This window comes from Stegostoma tigrinum, chromosome 1, assembly GCF_030684315.1.
Source record: "Stegostoma tigrinum isolate sSteTig4 chromosome 1, sSteTig4.hap1, whole genome shotgun sequence".
Taxonomy (NCBI): Eukaryota; Metazoa; Chordata; class Chondrichthyes; order Orectolobiformes; family Stegostomatidae; genus Stegostoma; species Stegostoma tigrinum.
In genome coordinates this window covers 4,041,348-4,056,689 of record NC_081354.1, presented here as the reverse complement: position 1 = coordinate 4,056,689, position 15,342 = coordinate 4,041,348, and the positions used below count along the sequence as shown (strand labels likewise).

Sequence of the window (15,342 nt, the reverse complement as noted above, 5' to 3'; positions counted from 1 at the left end):
CATCATTATTGACAGTGGAGGGGTTCAGCTTTACCTGTGCAATAGAGGCTTGGGGATTCCTGAGAAGGTTTTTGAAGGATCGTTTAATAACCCATTTCAGTTGGTGATAGAATGATGTTGCGTATGTGATCCTCCTAGCAACAGGCTCAGAACCTGAAACATTTCCCTGAGATAGCTTGTTTAATTCAGACATAATTTCACTGTAATAGCTGGATTTCAAGAATTCACTTGCTAGGTTCTCTGCAATCATGGTCTCTTTGTTTAAAGCAGAAGAATTACCAGCAATTTCTACAATGAAAGGAAAAATAAACATTTTAATAAGCTATAAAATCATACATATAACATTTAAATTTGAATATCTTAAATGCTGTTTACTTTGTCAAATAACCGTCCCATTTTCTGGTTTATTGCTGAAGGGTATGAAGATGCTGCATTTGCATGAAAGATTAAAATTAAGCCTGTCACAGAAAGCTAAGTCTTGTCCATTTCAATTTACTGTTTTTTTTAAATTCACTCATGGACAGTGGGCATTGCTGGTTGGATCGGTATTTATTATTCATCCCTCGTTGCTGTTGAGAAGGTGAGCTGCCTTCTTGAACCGCTGCAGTTCATGTGCTGCACGTAGACCCGTAATGACTTTAGACAGGAAATTCTGGAATTTTGATCCACCAACCCTGTAGGAATGGCAGTATATTTGTAAGTCAGGATAGAGAGTGACTTGGAGGGGAGCATGCAGCTGTTGCCATGTGTCTTCTGCCATTGTCCTTCTAAATGGTAGAGGTTGTGAGTTTGCTAAGTGCTGTCTGAGGAATTTTGCTGAATTGCTGCAGGGCATCTTGTCACACAGCTGAGTGTTAATGACGTGCTAGGTGTAAGTTATTGCTGAATAATTTTCATTGGCAGAAAAGTTAACACGTGTCTTTTTTTTTTAAAAAATCAGGTGTTAAGATTTTAAAATGAACTTAAAACTAAATTATTTTTACTTCTCCATCAGGCTCCTTTTATTCTCTAAGTTGATCTTTCTTTTCCAACATTAGTTCTTTTTGCACACCTGATGTGACAGAATTCACCCATCCTAAGGATGGAGTTTCTCGCAGAGGCATTGTGCTTATGCCAGCTTCAAAAGTAGGTGGCAAGGGAGGTCCCGAGCTGAATTAATGGCTGTCAGACTGTTAGTTGGTGTAGGGCAAGTCTCCCCTTCTCAACGAACTAGCCACATAAGGGCTTCATTTAACCCAAAGGCAAACTGGTAGCCCATTCCACAGGATAGGAAGAGTGTAAATGTCCAACTGGATTTATAATTCCTTCTCAGTCCTTGCACTTACTTTCACAATCCTTCCATCTGCTAATTTAAGGAGATACATAGTCACCTGCCTTATTCACTGGGATCCTAAACACCTTGATTTTCTCATTGCAACTTTATTGTTCACATTTTAATGACTTGCTGTGCAAAAGAACATCTTGCTTAAATGGACAAGAGCAAATCTAACTGTTAGGAACATTCCTACAGGAAGTTCTAGACTAACATAAATGCTGCTACAACCATGTCAGAAATGCGCATTGAAGACTGGAGGTATCTGGGTCCATCAAAAAAGGAGCTTCAACAAAAGGCTCCTCTTATCCCTTTCCTCAAAGGAAAGTCATCCTTGAATGAAAGAGGCTATAGCTATTTGATACTAATGAAAGGTGTTTGTCCAGAGGCAGTTAATACACCTCTTCAGGCCATTTCTTTGTTCACCAATGAAGTTTATTGTAATTAATAGAAGCAGCTTACAGATCAAGTCACAAAGTAACTGTACATTGTTAAAAAATATATTTCTAGTCTGTACAATAGCCTGAAACATCAGCTTTTGTGCTCCTGAGATGCTGCTGGGCCTGCTGTGTTTATCCAGCCTCACATTTTATTATCTATAATAGACCAAGACTGTCCAGGTTGGAATGCTATTCTTTTGAAAAGGCATCAAGGTTAAACCTGCATGAGATAACAGAATTTCTTTTTGTCAGTCTCATAACCTCCAACAATGTTTATTTATGTAGCACCTTTCAAATAACAAAATATTCCAGGGCAATGATAATAAAATGTGAGGCTGGATGAACACAGCAGGCCAAGCAGCATCTCAGGAGCACAAAAGCTGACGTTTCGGGCCTAGACCCTTCATCAGAGAGGGGTTTGGGGTGAGGGTTCTGGAATAAATAGGGAGAGAGGGGGAGGCGGACCAAAGATGGCGAGAAAAGAAGATAGGTGGAGAGAGTATAGGTGGGGAGGTAGGGAGGGGATAGGTCAGTCCAGGGAAGACGGACAGGTCAAGGAGGTGGGATGAGGTTAGTAGGTAGATGGGGGTGCGGCTTGGGGTGGGAGGAAGAGATGGGTGAGAGGAAGAACAGGTTAGGGAGGCAGAGACAGGTTGGACTGGTTTTGGGATGCAGTGGGTGGAGGGGAAGAGCTGGGCTGGTTGTGTGGTGCTGTGGGGGAAGGGGACGAACTGGGCTGGTTTAGGGATGCTGTGCTCCTGAGATGCTGCTTGGCCTGCTGTGTTCATCCACCCTCACATTTTATTATCTTGGTTTAGGGATGCGGTGGGGGAAGGGGAGATTTTGAAACTGGTGAAGTCCACATTGATACCATTAGGCTGCAGGGTTCCCAGGCGGAATATGAGTTGCTGTTCCTGCAACCTACGGGTGGCATCATTGTGGCACTGCAGGAGGCCCATGATGGACATGTCATCTAAAGAATGGGAGGAGGAGTGGAAATGGTTTGCGACTGGGAGGTGCAGTTGTTTGTTGCGAACTGAGCGGAGGTGTTCTGCAAAGCGGTCCCCAAGCCTCTGCTTGGTTTCCCCAATGTAGAGGGAGCCACACCGGGCACAGTGGATGCAGTATACCACATTGGCAGATGTGCAGGTGAACCTCTGCTTAATATGGAAAGTCATCTTGGGGCCTGGGATAGGGGTGAGGGAGGAGGTGTGGGGGCAAGTGTAGCATTTCCTGCAGTTGCAGGGGAAGGTGCCGGGTGTGGTGGGGTTGGAGGGCAGTGTGGAGCGAACAAGGGAGTCACGGAGAGAGTGGTCTCTCCGGAAAGCAGACAGGGGTGGGGATGGAAAAATGTCTTGGGTGGTGGGGTCGGATTGTAGATGGCGGAAGTGTCGGAGGATGATGCGTTGTATCCGGAGGTTGGTGGGGTGGTGTGTGAGAACGAGGGGGATCCTCTTAGGGCGGTTGTGGCGGGGGCGGGGTGTGAGGGATGTGTTGCGGGAAATGCGGGAGACGCAGTCAAGGGCATTCTCGATCACTGTGGGGGGAAAGTTGCGGTCCTTGAAGAACTTGGACATCTGGGATGTGCGGGAGTGGAATGTCTTATTGTGGGAGCAGATGTGGCGGAGGCGGAGGAATTGGGAATAGGGGATGGAATTTTTGCAGGAGGGTGGGTGGGAGGAGGTGTATTCTAGGTAGCTGTGGGAATCGGTGGGCTTGAAATGGACATCAGTAACAAGCTGGTTGCCTGAGATGGAGACTGAGAGGTCCAGGAAGGTGAGGGATGTGCTGGAGATGGCCCAGGTGAACTGAAGGTTGGGGTGGAAGGTGTTGGTGAAGTGGATGAACTGTTCGAGCTCCTCCGGGGAGCAAGAGGCGGCGCCGATACCGTCATCAATGGACCGGAGGAAGAGGTAGGGTTTTGGGCCTGTGTAGGTGCGGAAGATGGACTGTTCCATGTAACCTACAACGAGGCAGGCATAGCTGGGGCCCATGCGGGTGCCCATGGCCACCCCCTTAGTCTGTAGGAAGTGGGAGGAGTCAAAAGAGAAGTTGTTGAGGGTGAGGACGAGTTCGACTAGGCGGATGAGGGTGTCGGTGGAGGGGGACTGGTCGGGCCTGCGGGACAGGGAGAAGCGGAGGGCCTTGAGGCCATCTGCATGCGGAATGCAGGTGTATAGGGACTGGATGTCCATGGTGAAGATGAGGTGTTGGGGGCCAGGGAATTGGAAGTCCTGGAGGAGGTGGAGGGCATGGGTGGTGTCACGGACGTAGGTAGGGAGATCCTGGACCAAAGGGGAGAAAATGGAGTCCAGATAGGTGGAGATGAGTTCGGTGGGGCAGGAACAGGCTGAGACGATGGGTCGACCAGGGCAGGCAGGTTTGTGGATTTTGGGAAGGAGATAGAAATGGGCCGTGCGGGTTTGGGGAACAATGAGGTTGGAGGCTGTGGGTGGGAGGCGCCCTGAGGTGATGAGGTCTTAAATTGTGTTGGAGAAGATGGTTTGGTGCTCGGGTGTGGGGTCATGATCGAGGGGGCGGTAGGAGGTGGTGTCGGAGAGTTGGCGTCTGGCCTCGGCGAGGTAGAGGTCAGTGCGCCATACTACCACTGCGCCACCCTTGTCTGCGGGTTTGATGGTGAGGTTGGGGTCGGAGCAGAGGGAGGGGAGGGCTGCCCGTTCTGCAGGGGAGAGGTTGGAGTGGGTGAGAGGGGTGGAGAGGTTGAGGCGGTTAATGTCTCGACGGCAGTTAGAGATGAAGAGGTCGAGGGAGGGTAGGAGGCCTGGGGGTGGTGTCCAGGAGGAGGACTTATGTTGGAAGCGTGTGAAGGGGTCAGTGGAGGGAGGGTTATTCCAGGGCACTTCAGGAGTGACTATCAGAAACATTTTAATACTAAGCCAAATGATGGGTGACACTTTGTGGAACACCTCTGCTCTGTTTGTTAGAATGACCCTGACCTTATAGTTGCTTGCCATTTCAAACACGCTCCTGCCCTAATGTTTCCGTCCCTGACCTGCTGCAGTGGTTGAACAAAGCTCAACATAAGCTGGAGGAACAGAAGTTCATTTTCCATTTAGGCACTTAAGTTTCTAGGTCTCAGCATCAAGTTCAACTATTTCACAGCATGACCACTGTCTTCTAATTTGATTACAATTGTCTTTCCCTGTAAACCAACCATTCTGTCTTGTTGTTTCCCCTGTTAGCAGAGCAGACCCATTTTCATCTTTTGATATCCATCATTTGGGCCTATTTTACATCTCAAACTGTCCTTTCCTATCATTGGGACACCCTTTGCTCTAGACATCCTTATCATCTGTTCCAATTTCTCCTTCCCATCTCTATCTACACCATAAAAACCGTTTTCTAGCCCCTGACGAACCACATCAGACTCAAAACATTAACTCAATTTCTTTCTCTGCTGATGCTGCCAGGCCTGCTGAGTTTCACAATCATTTTCTGTTGTTACTTCAGATTTCCAGCATCTGCAGTATTTTGTTTTTATTGAATATTGAGGTGTTCCTCAGCATGAGTGAATGCTTGTCAGCAGCCAACAGGTAGTACAGGAAACCAAACATAGTAAGCTTAAGTTATACAATTAGAATATATGGGAATCTCCCATCAAACCAAATAGTTTGTAGTAACTGAGTCTTAGTCATTGAGTCATACAGCGCAGAAACAGACCCCACTTCTCTCCCCTCTCCCCTTAAACCTACACCGTCTAGTTTTGGACTCTCCCATCCTAGGAGAAAAAGACCTTGGCTATTCACCCTATCCTTACCCCTCACAATTTTATAAACCTCTAGGAGGTCACCCCTCAGGTTGAATCAATTGGGCCTGTACTCAATAGGATACAGAAGAATGAGAGATGACCTTATTAAAACATAAAATGTTCTTAGGTAACTTAGCAAGGTAGACGTGGAAAGGTTGTTTCATTTTGTGGGAGAGTCTAGGACCAGAATGCATAATATCAGAATTGCACATTTAAGACAGAAACAAGTAGGAATTCTCTCTCTCAGAACAGCAAATCTACTGAAATTTTTACTGCACAGGACTGCTGAGGCCGGGTTATTAAATATATTCAAGGCTGAGATAGACAGATTTTTAACCAGTAAGAGAATCAAGGGTTTTGAGGCAAGCGCAGGAAAATGGAGTTGAGGATTATCAGATCAGCCATGATCTTATTGAACATTACAGCAATTTCGATGGGTTGAATGTCTGTTTCTGCCCTTACATCTTAGGTTTTGTTTTCCTGCCAAGTAATTAGCTATTAGAGTTAAAGTGTTATGAAAAAGTTTGGGAACAAGACATATATGTATACTTTTATTCAACCTGTTCAATTACGTTATGACACACCTCCAGGACAGGTGGGATTTGAACCAGGATCTTCTAGGCCAGAGGAAGGTACAGTATCACTGTATCACAAGACATTGCTGGGGAAACATTCTGCAAGTCTTTAATCGGGGAGAAACCACAGATTTTAAAGAAAACCTTTTAGTGTTAATCACTAGGTTGGGGGGTGGAAATACTATAAAACATTATGAAATCATCAGCCAACATCTAATTAGGCCCCATTGAAAGTATTGTACCTGGATAACTGTCTAAAGCTTTTTGTGTGCTTACTGCAGTTGAGTCTCCATTGACAACGTCAAGAAAAAAGTCAGCAGGGTTGTTAAATGGCTCGCAGGTGTATCCTGTCAAATCAAAAAGCAAGAATGAATTTTAAACCAAACAAAAAATTTAATAATTAACTACTTAATTATTTAATTTCACTCCAGTGTTATCGTCATTTTAGACAGCCCAGCTCCCGATGGTTTTAGGAACCACCAAATTATCCAGCAATTTATGGCCATTCACAAACCATAGTAAAGCCCTGGCCAGAGGACAGTACAGCATGGAACGAGGCCATTGAGTTAATCAAGTCTACACTGTCTCTTTCACAGACCACACCAGGTGATTTCACTCACTTGCTCTTTCCCCATAGCCCCCCATTGTATATCCTTCAACAATGCATTTATATTAAAAAAAGAAAGTGTTTTCCTCCCATCACCCCTGGCTCTTTTGTCAACTACTTTTAATCTGTTCCCATACTTGTTCCTGTAACTCAGTTTTGTATCCATGTTCTTCTGGTCTCGGAGATATCTTAATCAACCAGATGTTCAGGTATTTTATAACACACTTGTGTTTGAATCCAGACAGAGGAAGGGACACTATCACTGTGCCAAACCAATCCTTATAATTTCTTACTGTAATTAATTGAAATTGTCTTCTTTTTCTCCACAACATCGAAAATTGCCAATGCAAGACTTAGTGATGAGAATACCAGTGAAATAACAAATTTCATTCACTTTCAACCACAAAAGTGCGGCAACACACTTTGCCCTTACACAAGGATACTAATGCTGCATGTTCCTGTTGGTGGCAGACCACCCGTAGAAACTATGGTGTTCACTACCTTAATTGCAACAACAAATTATAACACTGACTGACATTTCCAGCATTCTGTCATCTAGGGTAGCAATGACCTTTCTCAAATTTTTTTTCTAATCAGCTTGTTCAGATATGCTACTGCACACCTCTGGAGCAGATGGGACAATCTGTTCCCTTGTTTTTAATATGCTCTTACATAGCATATTAAATGTTTTTTTCAATTATCAAATCACCAGTGGTATTCTTTTCAACTATTAACCACCACAAGTAAACAATTTGTGGCCATATTCAGCCATTGAAAACTGCTTTCCTTTAATTATTCAAATCTAGTCAGAAGTCACATAACACCCGACCGCAGTCCAAAGGGTTTACTTAAAATCCCCACCTTTCTGAGCACTGCTCCTTTGTCAGGCGAATAAAGTACTTCTTAAGAAGGTGATTTTTTTTTGATGAGTTTTGTGGATGGTCAAATTCATGAGTCTCCAGAAAATTAAGAATCTGATAGACAAACAGCATTGAAAGGAACATCTCATTCCACCAATAACAAAAATGCAAGGATAATTTTAAAATGAAAAGCAGGTGTTTAGAAGACATTTGAGGAATTTTTTTTTCATCCAGAGGGTGATTGGGGTATGGAATGTGCCACTTAGGAAGTCAGTTGAGGCAGGAAACCTCAATCTCTAAAAAAAAAAGTCATAACATTCAAGGGCCTAGTAATGGAAAGTGGAACCCATAGGGATTTAGAGATAACAAGGTGTAGAGCAGGATGTACACAGCAGGCCAAGCAGCAGAGGAGCAGGAAAGCTGACATTTTGGGTCTCGGCCCTTCTTCAGAAAGGGGATTTAGTGTAGCTTTGGTGTTACATACTCTAAGGGCTAAAGACCTCCTCTGTACTGTACAATTCTATAAAAAGACAGTGATTCTTAAGGTACTGGGAGATCAGTTAGCCAGGGGAGGTGATGGCTGAACTGGTATTATTGCTGAACTTTTAATCCAAAATTTAATTGAATTTCTGGGGACCTGGGTTTGAATCCCAACATCATGGAATTTGAATACAGTAAAAATTCAGAATCAGGAGTCTCATGATAACAAGGTGCAAAATAAACTTCTCTCTCCAATGCTTTTTGGGCCACCATTTTTTACAATAATTACATGATAGACTATAGGGCAGCACGGTGGCTCAGTGGTTAGCACTGCAGCCTCACAGCACCAGGGATTCGGGTTCGATTCCAGCCTCAGGGAACTCTCTGTGCGGAGTTTGCACATTCTCCCTGTGTCTGTGTGGGTTTCCTCTGGGTGGTCTGGTTTCATCCTACAGTCCAAAGATATGCAGGCTAGGTGGATTGGCCATGCTAAATTGCCCATTGTGTGCAGAGATGTGTAGATTAGGTGAGTTACAGGAGGATGCTCTCAGGGTTGGTGTGGACACGTTGGACCGAAGGACCTGTTTTCACACTGTGGGAAATTCACTGAAACCTATTCTATTTTATTCCACAGACAACAGCAAAATTGTCACTTGTGGCTCAGCTGGTAGAATATTTATGCACGTCAGAAAGTTGGAGGCTCTCAAGTCCCATTCAGGAGATGTGCACAAAAATCTAGGCCAATATTCCAGTGTTGTACTGAACACTGTCAGCAATCAAATGAAATATTAAACTGGGATCCTGTATTATCCTCTAAGATAGAGGGGAACATATTTGACAAAAAAGTTGGTGAGTTTTCCCAGGATCCTGGCCAATATTAATCCCTCAGTCAACATCACAAAAGCAGACTGCCTGCTTGTTATTACAAAACTGTTTGTGGAAGTTTGCTGTACTGCTGCATTTCCACAACAATGATTATGCTTCAACAGTATTTTGAGACGTCCTGAATGCCACTAAACATTATCTAAATATTTTCTGCACTGGTTTGTACATCATTCAAAAACGCTATTTCAGTGCAATGAGTTTCAGATGGAAAAAATACTGGTAACATCCCTACTGATCAGTCACTCTCTGTCTTTCAGCATTTCAAGCACCTTAAGATTAAGCCGTGGCTTCAGTGAAAAGTGCCCGTCATTTGATAAGTATTTTGTTCAGAATAACATCTCCATACAATAACATAATATTGCAATTGATGGAAACTCGTTTTTATTTTCCCCATCAGTGAGGTAAATTCCAAGAACAAAAATTCTCAACATACCACAAAAACAGTCAGATGTAAACGTAATTACAGGACTGAAACTGAAGTAGTATGAGATTTTCTATTCATTCACAGAATGTGGGCATCACTAGCCAGGACAGTATTTATTGCCTCTTCCTAACTGTCCAAAGGGCGGTTAAGATTCATTCATCCTGCTGTGGGTCTGGAGTCACATGTAAGCCAGACCAGAACAGCAGTTTCCTTTCCTGAAGCACAAAAGTGAACCAGATGGGTTTTCTTGACATTTGGCAACAGTTTCGAGGAGATCATGAGACTGCTAATTCTGAATTTTTACTGAATTCAAATTCTATGATGGTGGGATTCAAACCCAGGTCCCCAGATCATTGATAATGGGAACTGCAGATGCTGGAGAATCCAAGATAACAAAATGTGAGGCTGGATGAACACAGCAGGCCCAGCAGCATCTCAGGAGCACAAAAGCTGACGTTTCGGGCCTAGACCCTTCATCAGAGAGGGGGATGGGGTGAGGGTTCTGGAATAAATAGGGAGAGGGGGGAGGCGGACCGAAGATGGAGAGAAAAGAAGATAGGTGGAGAGGAGAGTATAGGTGGGGAGGTAGGGAAGGGGATAGGTCAGTCCAGGGAAGACGGACAGGTCAAGGAGGTGGGATGAGGTTAGTAGGTAGGAGATGGAGGTGTGGCTTGGGGTGGGAGGAAGGGATGGGTGAGAGGAAGAACAGGTTAGGGAGGCAGAGACAGGTTGGACCGGTTTTGGGATGCAGTGGGTGGAGGGGAAGAGCTGGGCTGGTTGTGTGGTGCAGTGGGGGGAGGGGATGAACTGGGATGGTTTTGGGATGCGGTGGGGGAAGGGGAGATTTTGAAGCTGGTGAAGTCCACATTGATACCATTGGGCCCCCTCCCCAGATCATTACCTGGAATTTTGGATTAAAGTTTAGCAATAAACAATTTTGTGTTCCATGCGCTATGTTCTATGATAATACTACTAGCACGGCCATCTCCTCCCCTGGCAAATCAATCTCCCAGTACCTTACATTAAAAGCCACTGTCTTTTTATAGAATTATAGAATACAGAAGATGTCTTTAGCCCATAGAGTATGTAGCTCCGAACCTAAAGTAAATGTCTATGGGTCCCACTTTCCAGCACTGGGACCATAGCTTTGAATGTCGCGATATTTAAGTGATCATCTAGGTTGAGAGATTTCCTGTCTTAACCACCTTTCCAGATGGGGCATTCCATACCCCAACCATCCCCTGGGTGAAAGGCCTCAAATCCCCTTGAAACCTCCTGATTTGCATTTTAAAATTACATCCCCTTGTTACTGCTCCTTCAACAGAGGGGAACAGCTGCTTTCTGTTCACCCTGTCCATGGTCCTTGTAATCTAATGTACTTTTATCAAGACCCGCTTCAACTTTCGCTGTACAATCAGATCTTATCCCAAAACCAGTCCAACCTGTCTCTGCCTCCCTAACCGGTTCTTCCTCTCACCCATCCCTTCCTCCCACCCCAAGCCGCACCCCCAGCTACCTACTAACCTCATCCCACCTCCTTGACCTGTCCGTCTTCCCTGGACTGACCTATCCCCTCCCTACCTCCCCACCTACACTCTCTCCACCTATCTTCTTTACTCTCCATCTTCGGTCCGCCTCCCCCTCTCTCCCTATTTATTCCAGTTCCCTCTCCCCATCCCCCTCTCTGATGAAGGGTCTAGGCCCGAAACGTCAGCTTTTGTGCTCCTGAGATGCTGCTTGGCCTGCTGTGTTCATCCAGCCTCACATTTTATTATCTTGGAATTCTCCAGTATCTGCAGTTCCCATTATCTCTTATCCAATCTCTCTTCACTGCTGAATCACTCTACCCCCAGACAACTTCCTGGTGAATCTCCTCTCCATCCACTCCAGTGTAATCAAATGCTTCCTGTAATGCGATGACCAGAGCTTCACACAGTACTCCAGCTGTGGTCTAACCAAAAGTTCTGTATAGCTCTAAACGCAAGTCTCCATGCTCTTAACAAATCAGATTCTTAGCTATATTCTAATGACTCATTTATAAACACTTACCAATCCCAGAAAAATAATCCAGTGCCTCTGCAGAAGGACCATGGTAAACCAATCTGCCATTGGCCAGAAGAGTCAGGCTGCCAAACAGCTTAAAAATAGAATATCTGGGCTGGTGGATTGAGAAAATAATTGTTTTGCCTTTCCTCGACATCCTACAAAAGAAATGCTAAATGTAAACAAACCTCAGGTTGTGAGGGAAATTTTGCTCATGAGGAATGCTGATTAATTTGATATGGTCTCATGCAGCTACTTCAGGTGACAACTTGTTCACTTTTGAACATCTAACAATAACTCTCCATTTGTGCAGTGCTTATAATGTGGTAAGGGAGCAATTATCAAATAAAATTTTACACCAAAGTAAAAGGGGTTACTAGAGCAGATGACCAAACACTTGGTCTTAGGATAACAAAGTGTGGAGCTGGATGAACACAGCAGGCCCAGCAGCATCTTAGGAGCACAAAAGCTGACGTTTCAGGCCTAGACCCTTCATCAAAAAAATTTGTTTATCTCAGATTCACCAGCATCTGCAGTTCCCATTATCTCTGATACACTTGGTTTTAAGATCTGCCTTAAAGAATGAAAGGAATGTAGAGAGGCAGCGAGTTTTAAAAGGAGGGAATTCCAAAACGGAGGACCCAGGAAACTGAAAACACGGTTGCCGACAATAAGGCGATTAAAATTAAGGATGCTCAAGATGCCAGAATTGGAGAAGTTTAGGGATTCCAAAAGTTGTATCAGGGAAGAGGAAAGTCAATTTGTTCCGGGAAGTAGTTACGCCCTGAGGATAAGGTCTCCTAATCTGGTCAGTGGCCGGGAGCAGAAAAGTGTGATTCCGAATGAGGCAGGTGAAGGGATGAGGAAGGTAGAAGTGGAGAAGCTGCAGACCTTGCAATTGTCCAACAGATTCCAGGTTTCCGCAGATTCTGCAGTCAAAAGCAAGAACTGTGAGGTGGAGGTGTGAACTAACCATTACACCATGGTACAGGAGGCTTTTCAATCAGAAAGAATAAATAGGAATGTAGTGTTTGTCAGGGACAGTATAGTTAGGGTCATAAGCACAGTTCTCCACAACAAAGGGTGAGAATCCATAGAAACTAGGAGCAGGAGTGGGTCTTTTGGCTCTTTGAGCCCACTCTGCTATTCTATGAGATTTTGGCTGATCTTCTATCTCAATACCATATTCCCACTTTCTCCCCATATCTCTTCATGCCTTTAAAATCCAGAAGTTTCCTCTCTCTTGCTTGAATGTACTCAGTGACTTGGCCCCCACAGCTTTCTGTGCTGGAGAATTCGACACAGTTCACCATCCTTTGAAGATTTTTTTCCCTCATCTTAAGTCCTAAATGGTTTACCCTGTATCTTGAGACAGTGTCTCCTCGTTCTAGATTCCCCAGTTGGGGAAAACATCCTCCCCGCACCCGGTCAGTCCAGCACTGTTATAACTTTACATGTTTCAATCAGATCCTTTCTTATCCTTTTAAACGCCAGTGAATGTAGACAGTCAAACCAATATCTCCTCATAGGAGAGTCCTGCCATCCTCAACGTCAGCCTAGTGAACTTCTGTGTCTCTCCCTCAAAGGCAAGTATATATTTTCTTAGGCTAGGAAACCTATTGAAAGCAATACTCCAACTGTGACTTCACCAAGTCCCTGTATAAACGTAGTAAGAAATCTTCTTGCAATGAAGAACAATGTACCGTTTTTCGTCCCAATTGCTTGCTGCATCTGCCTGTCTACTTTTATTTACTGGTGTACACAGATCCCTTTGTACATCCACCCTTGCAAATATCACTGTTTAAATAATACTGTTTTTCACACCAGTGTATAACTTCACATGTAGCCATGATGTACTGCATCTGTCATGCATTAGCTCCTCACTCAACTTGTCTAAATCATCACTGTTCATTTATTTAAGAAGAACAACGGGGATAATCCAGAATATTATAGGCTAGTGAGCTTTATGTCAGTGGTAGGAAAGTTACTGAAGCAGATTCTTAGGCTTAGGATATCCACATTTGAAAAAAAAATACTTATTAGCAAAAGACAGCATGGCTTTGTGCAGAAAAAGGTCATGTCTCACAAACTTGATTGAATTTTTTTGAGCAAGTGATAAAGTTGATTGATGAGGGCAGGGCGGCAGATGTTGTCTGCCTGGACTTTAGCACGGTCTTCGACAAAGTCGCTCATGGAAGGTTCATACAAAAGGTGAAGTCAAATGGGATCTTCAGTGAGCCAGTAAGATGGATACAGAACTGGCTTAGTCGTAGAAGACAGGAGCAGTGGAAGGATCTTTCTCTGAACGGAGATATGTGACCAGTAGTGTTCCATGGGGATCCGTACTGGGACCCCTGTTATTTGTAATATATAAATGATTTGGAGGAGAATGTAGGTGGTCTGATTGGTAAGTTTGCGGATAACACAAAGATTGGGGAAGCTGTAGATAGTAAGGAGGATCGTCAGAGGATACTGCAGGATATAGATAGCCTGGTGACTTGGGCAGAGAACTGGCAGCTGGAGTTTAATCTGGAAAAAGCTAAGTTAATGCATTTTGGAAAATCTAGTGCAGGAGGGTAATATACAGTAAACAGCAGAATCTTTTGCAGCATCAATACACAGAAGGATCTCGGCACACAGACCCACAGTTCCCTGAAAATGGCAACACAATTGGATAAGATTGTAAAGAAGGCAAATGGCATGGTTTCCTTCATCAGTCGGGGCATACAGAGTAAACATTGGCAAGTCATGTTGCAGCTGTACAGAACTTTAGTTAGGCCATATTTTGAGTATTGTGTACAGTTCTGGCTGCCACAACCAGAAGGATGGGAAGGCTTTGGAGAGAGTACAGAAATGGTTTACCAGGGTGTTGCCATATTTGAAGAGCATTCACTATGAAGAGAGGTTGGGCAAACTTGGTTTGTTTTCGCTTGATGTCAAGATGTCAACTGATGAGGTGGCAGCCTGATAGATGTTTATAAAATTATGAGAGGCATGGATAGAATGGATAGTCAGAGTCTTTTTCCCCAGGGTAGAAATGTCATTACTGGGGGAACATAGTTTTAAGTAAAAGGAGGTAAGTTTAAAGGAGATGAGACAGGCAAGTTGTTTTGCTTTACACAGAGGGTGATAAGTGGATGGAATGCACTGCTATTGGAGGTAGTGGATGCAAATACAATAGCAATGTTCTAGAAGCAACTTGACAGATACATGAATAAGCAAGGAATAGCGGTACACAGACAACATAGAAGCAAAAGCATTTTCATTTAGAAAGGCATCATTTGTTGGCACAGATGACATGGGCCGAAGGACCTGTTCTTGTACTGTTCTTTGTTCGCCTCGAAGCCTCCTTACACAATCCCCTTCACAACTCACAATCCAATCCAGTTTTATGTCATCAGCAAACTTGGATATATTGCATTTGGTTCCCTCAGTAAGGTTATTTATACTCATCTTGAGCAAATAGGGCCCAAACACTGATCCTTGTGTTACCAACTAGTCACTGCCTGCCACTTGGAAACACACATCAATTATTCCCACCCTGTTTCCGATCTGTCAACCAATTCTTGATCTACACCAATACATTACCTCCTATTCCAGGTGCTTTAACTTTGCCCACTAACATTTAACGAGGGACCTTCTCAAAAACCTCCTGAAAAATCAAAATACACTACATTCACTCCCTACTTTTGTATTCTGCAACCTTTTAAATTAAAAACTTATGATACTTTATGCTTTATTAACCATACTCTCAAGCAGTCCTGCCCCCTTCAATGACTTATGGACTGATAGCCTAGGTCCCACTATTCCTGTATCTGATTCTGAATGGTCCCTTTTACATATTGTCTGTGTTCTTCTTACCAAACTAAAGTCACTTCATACTTCTCAACAAATACACCTTCCTGTTCTCTACCTTTATTGTGTGGAAGGCACCTGTACAGATTCAT

The 15,342-nt window shown here is 43.9% G+C and overlaps 1 protein-coding gene across 5 annotated transcripts in view; it reads right to left on the bottom strand.

Moving 5' to 3' along the window:
• The window catches only part of abcg2a (ATP-binding cassette, sub-family G (WHITE), member 2a), a 105,324-nt gene that overhangs the window by 24,386 nt on the left and 65,596 nt on the right, over positions 1–15,342 (bottom strand). For all 5 annotated transcript variants that reach the window (XM_059648298.1, XM_059648328.1, XM_059648272.1 and 2 more), the window contains 3 exons: positions 11,402–11,553; positions 6,339–6,443; positions 35–288 (listed from right to left, as the gene is read on the bottom strand). In XM_059648298.1, coding sequence (XP_059504281.1) covers positions 35–288; positions 6,339–6,443; positions 11,402–11,553 — 511 coding nt within the window. The remainder of the gene's footprint in view (positions 1–34; positions 289–6,338; positions 6,444–11,401; positions 11,554–15,342) is intronic.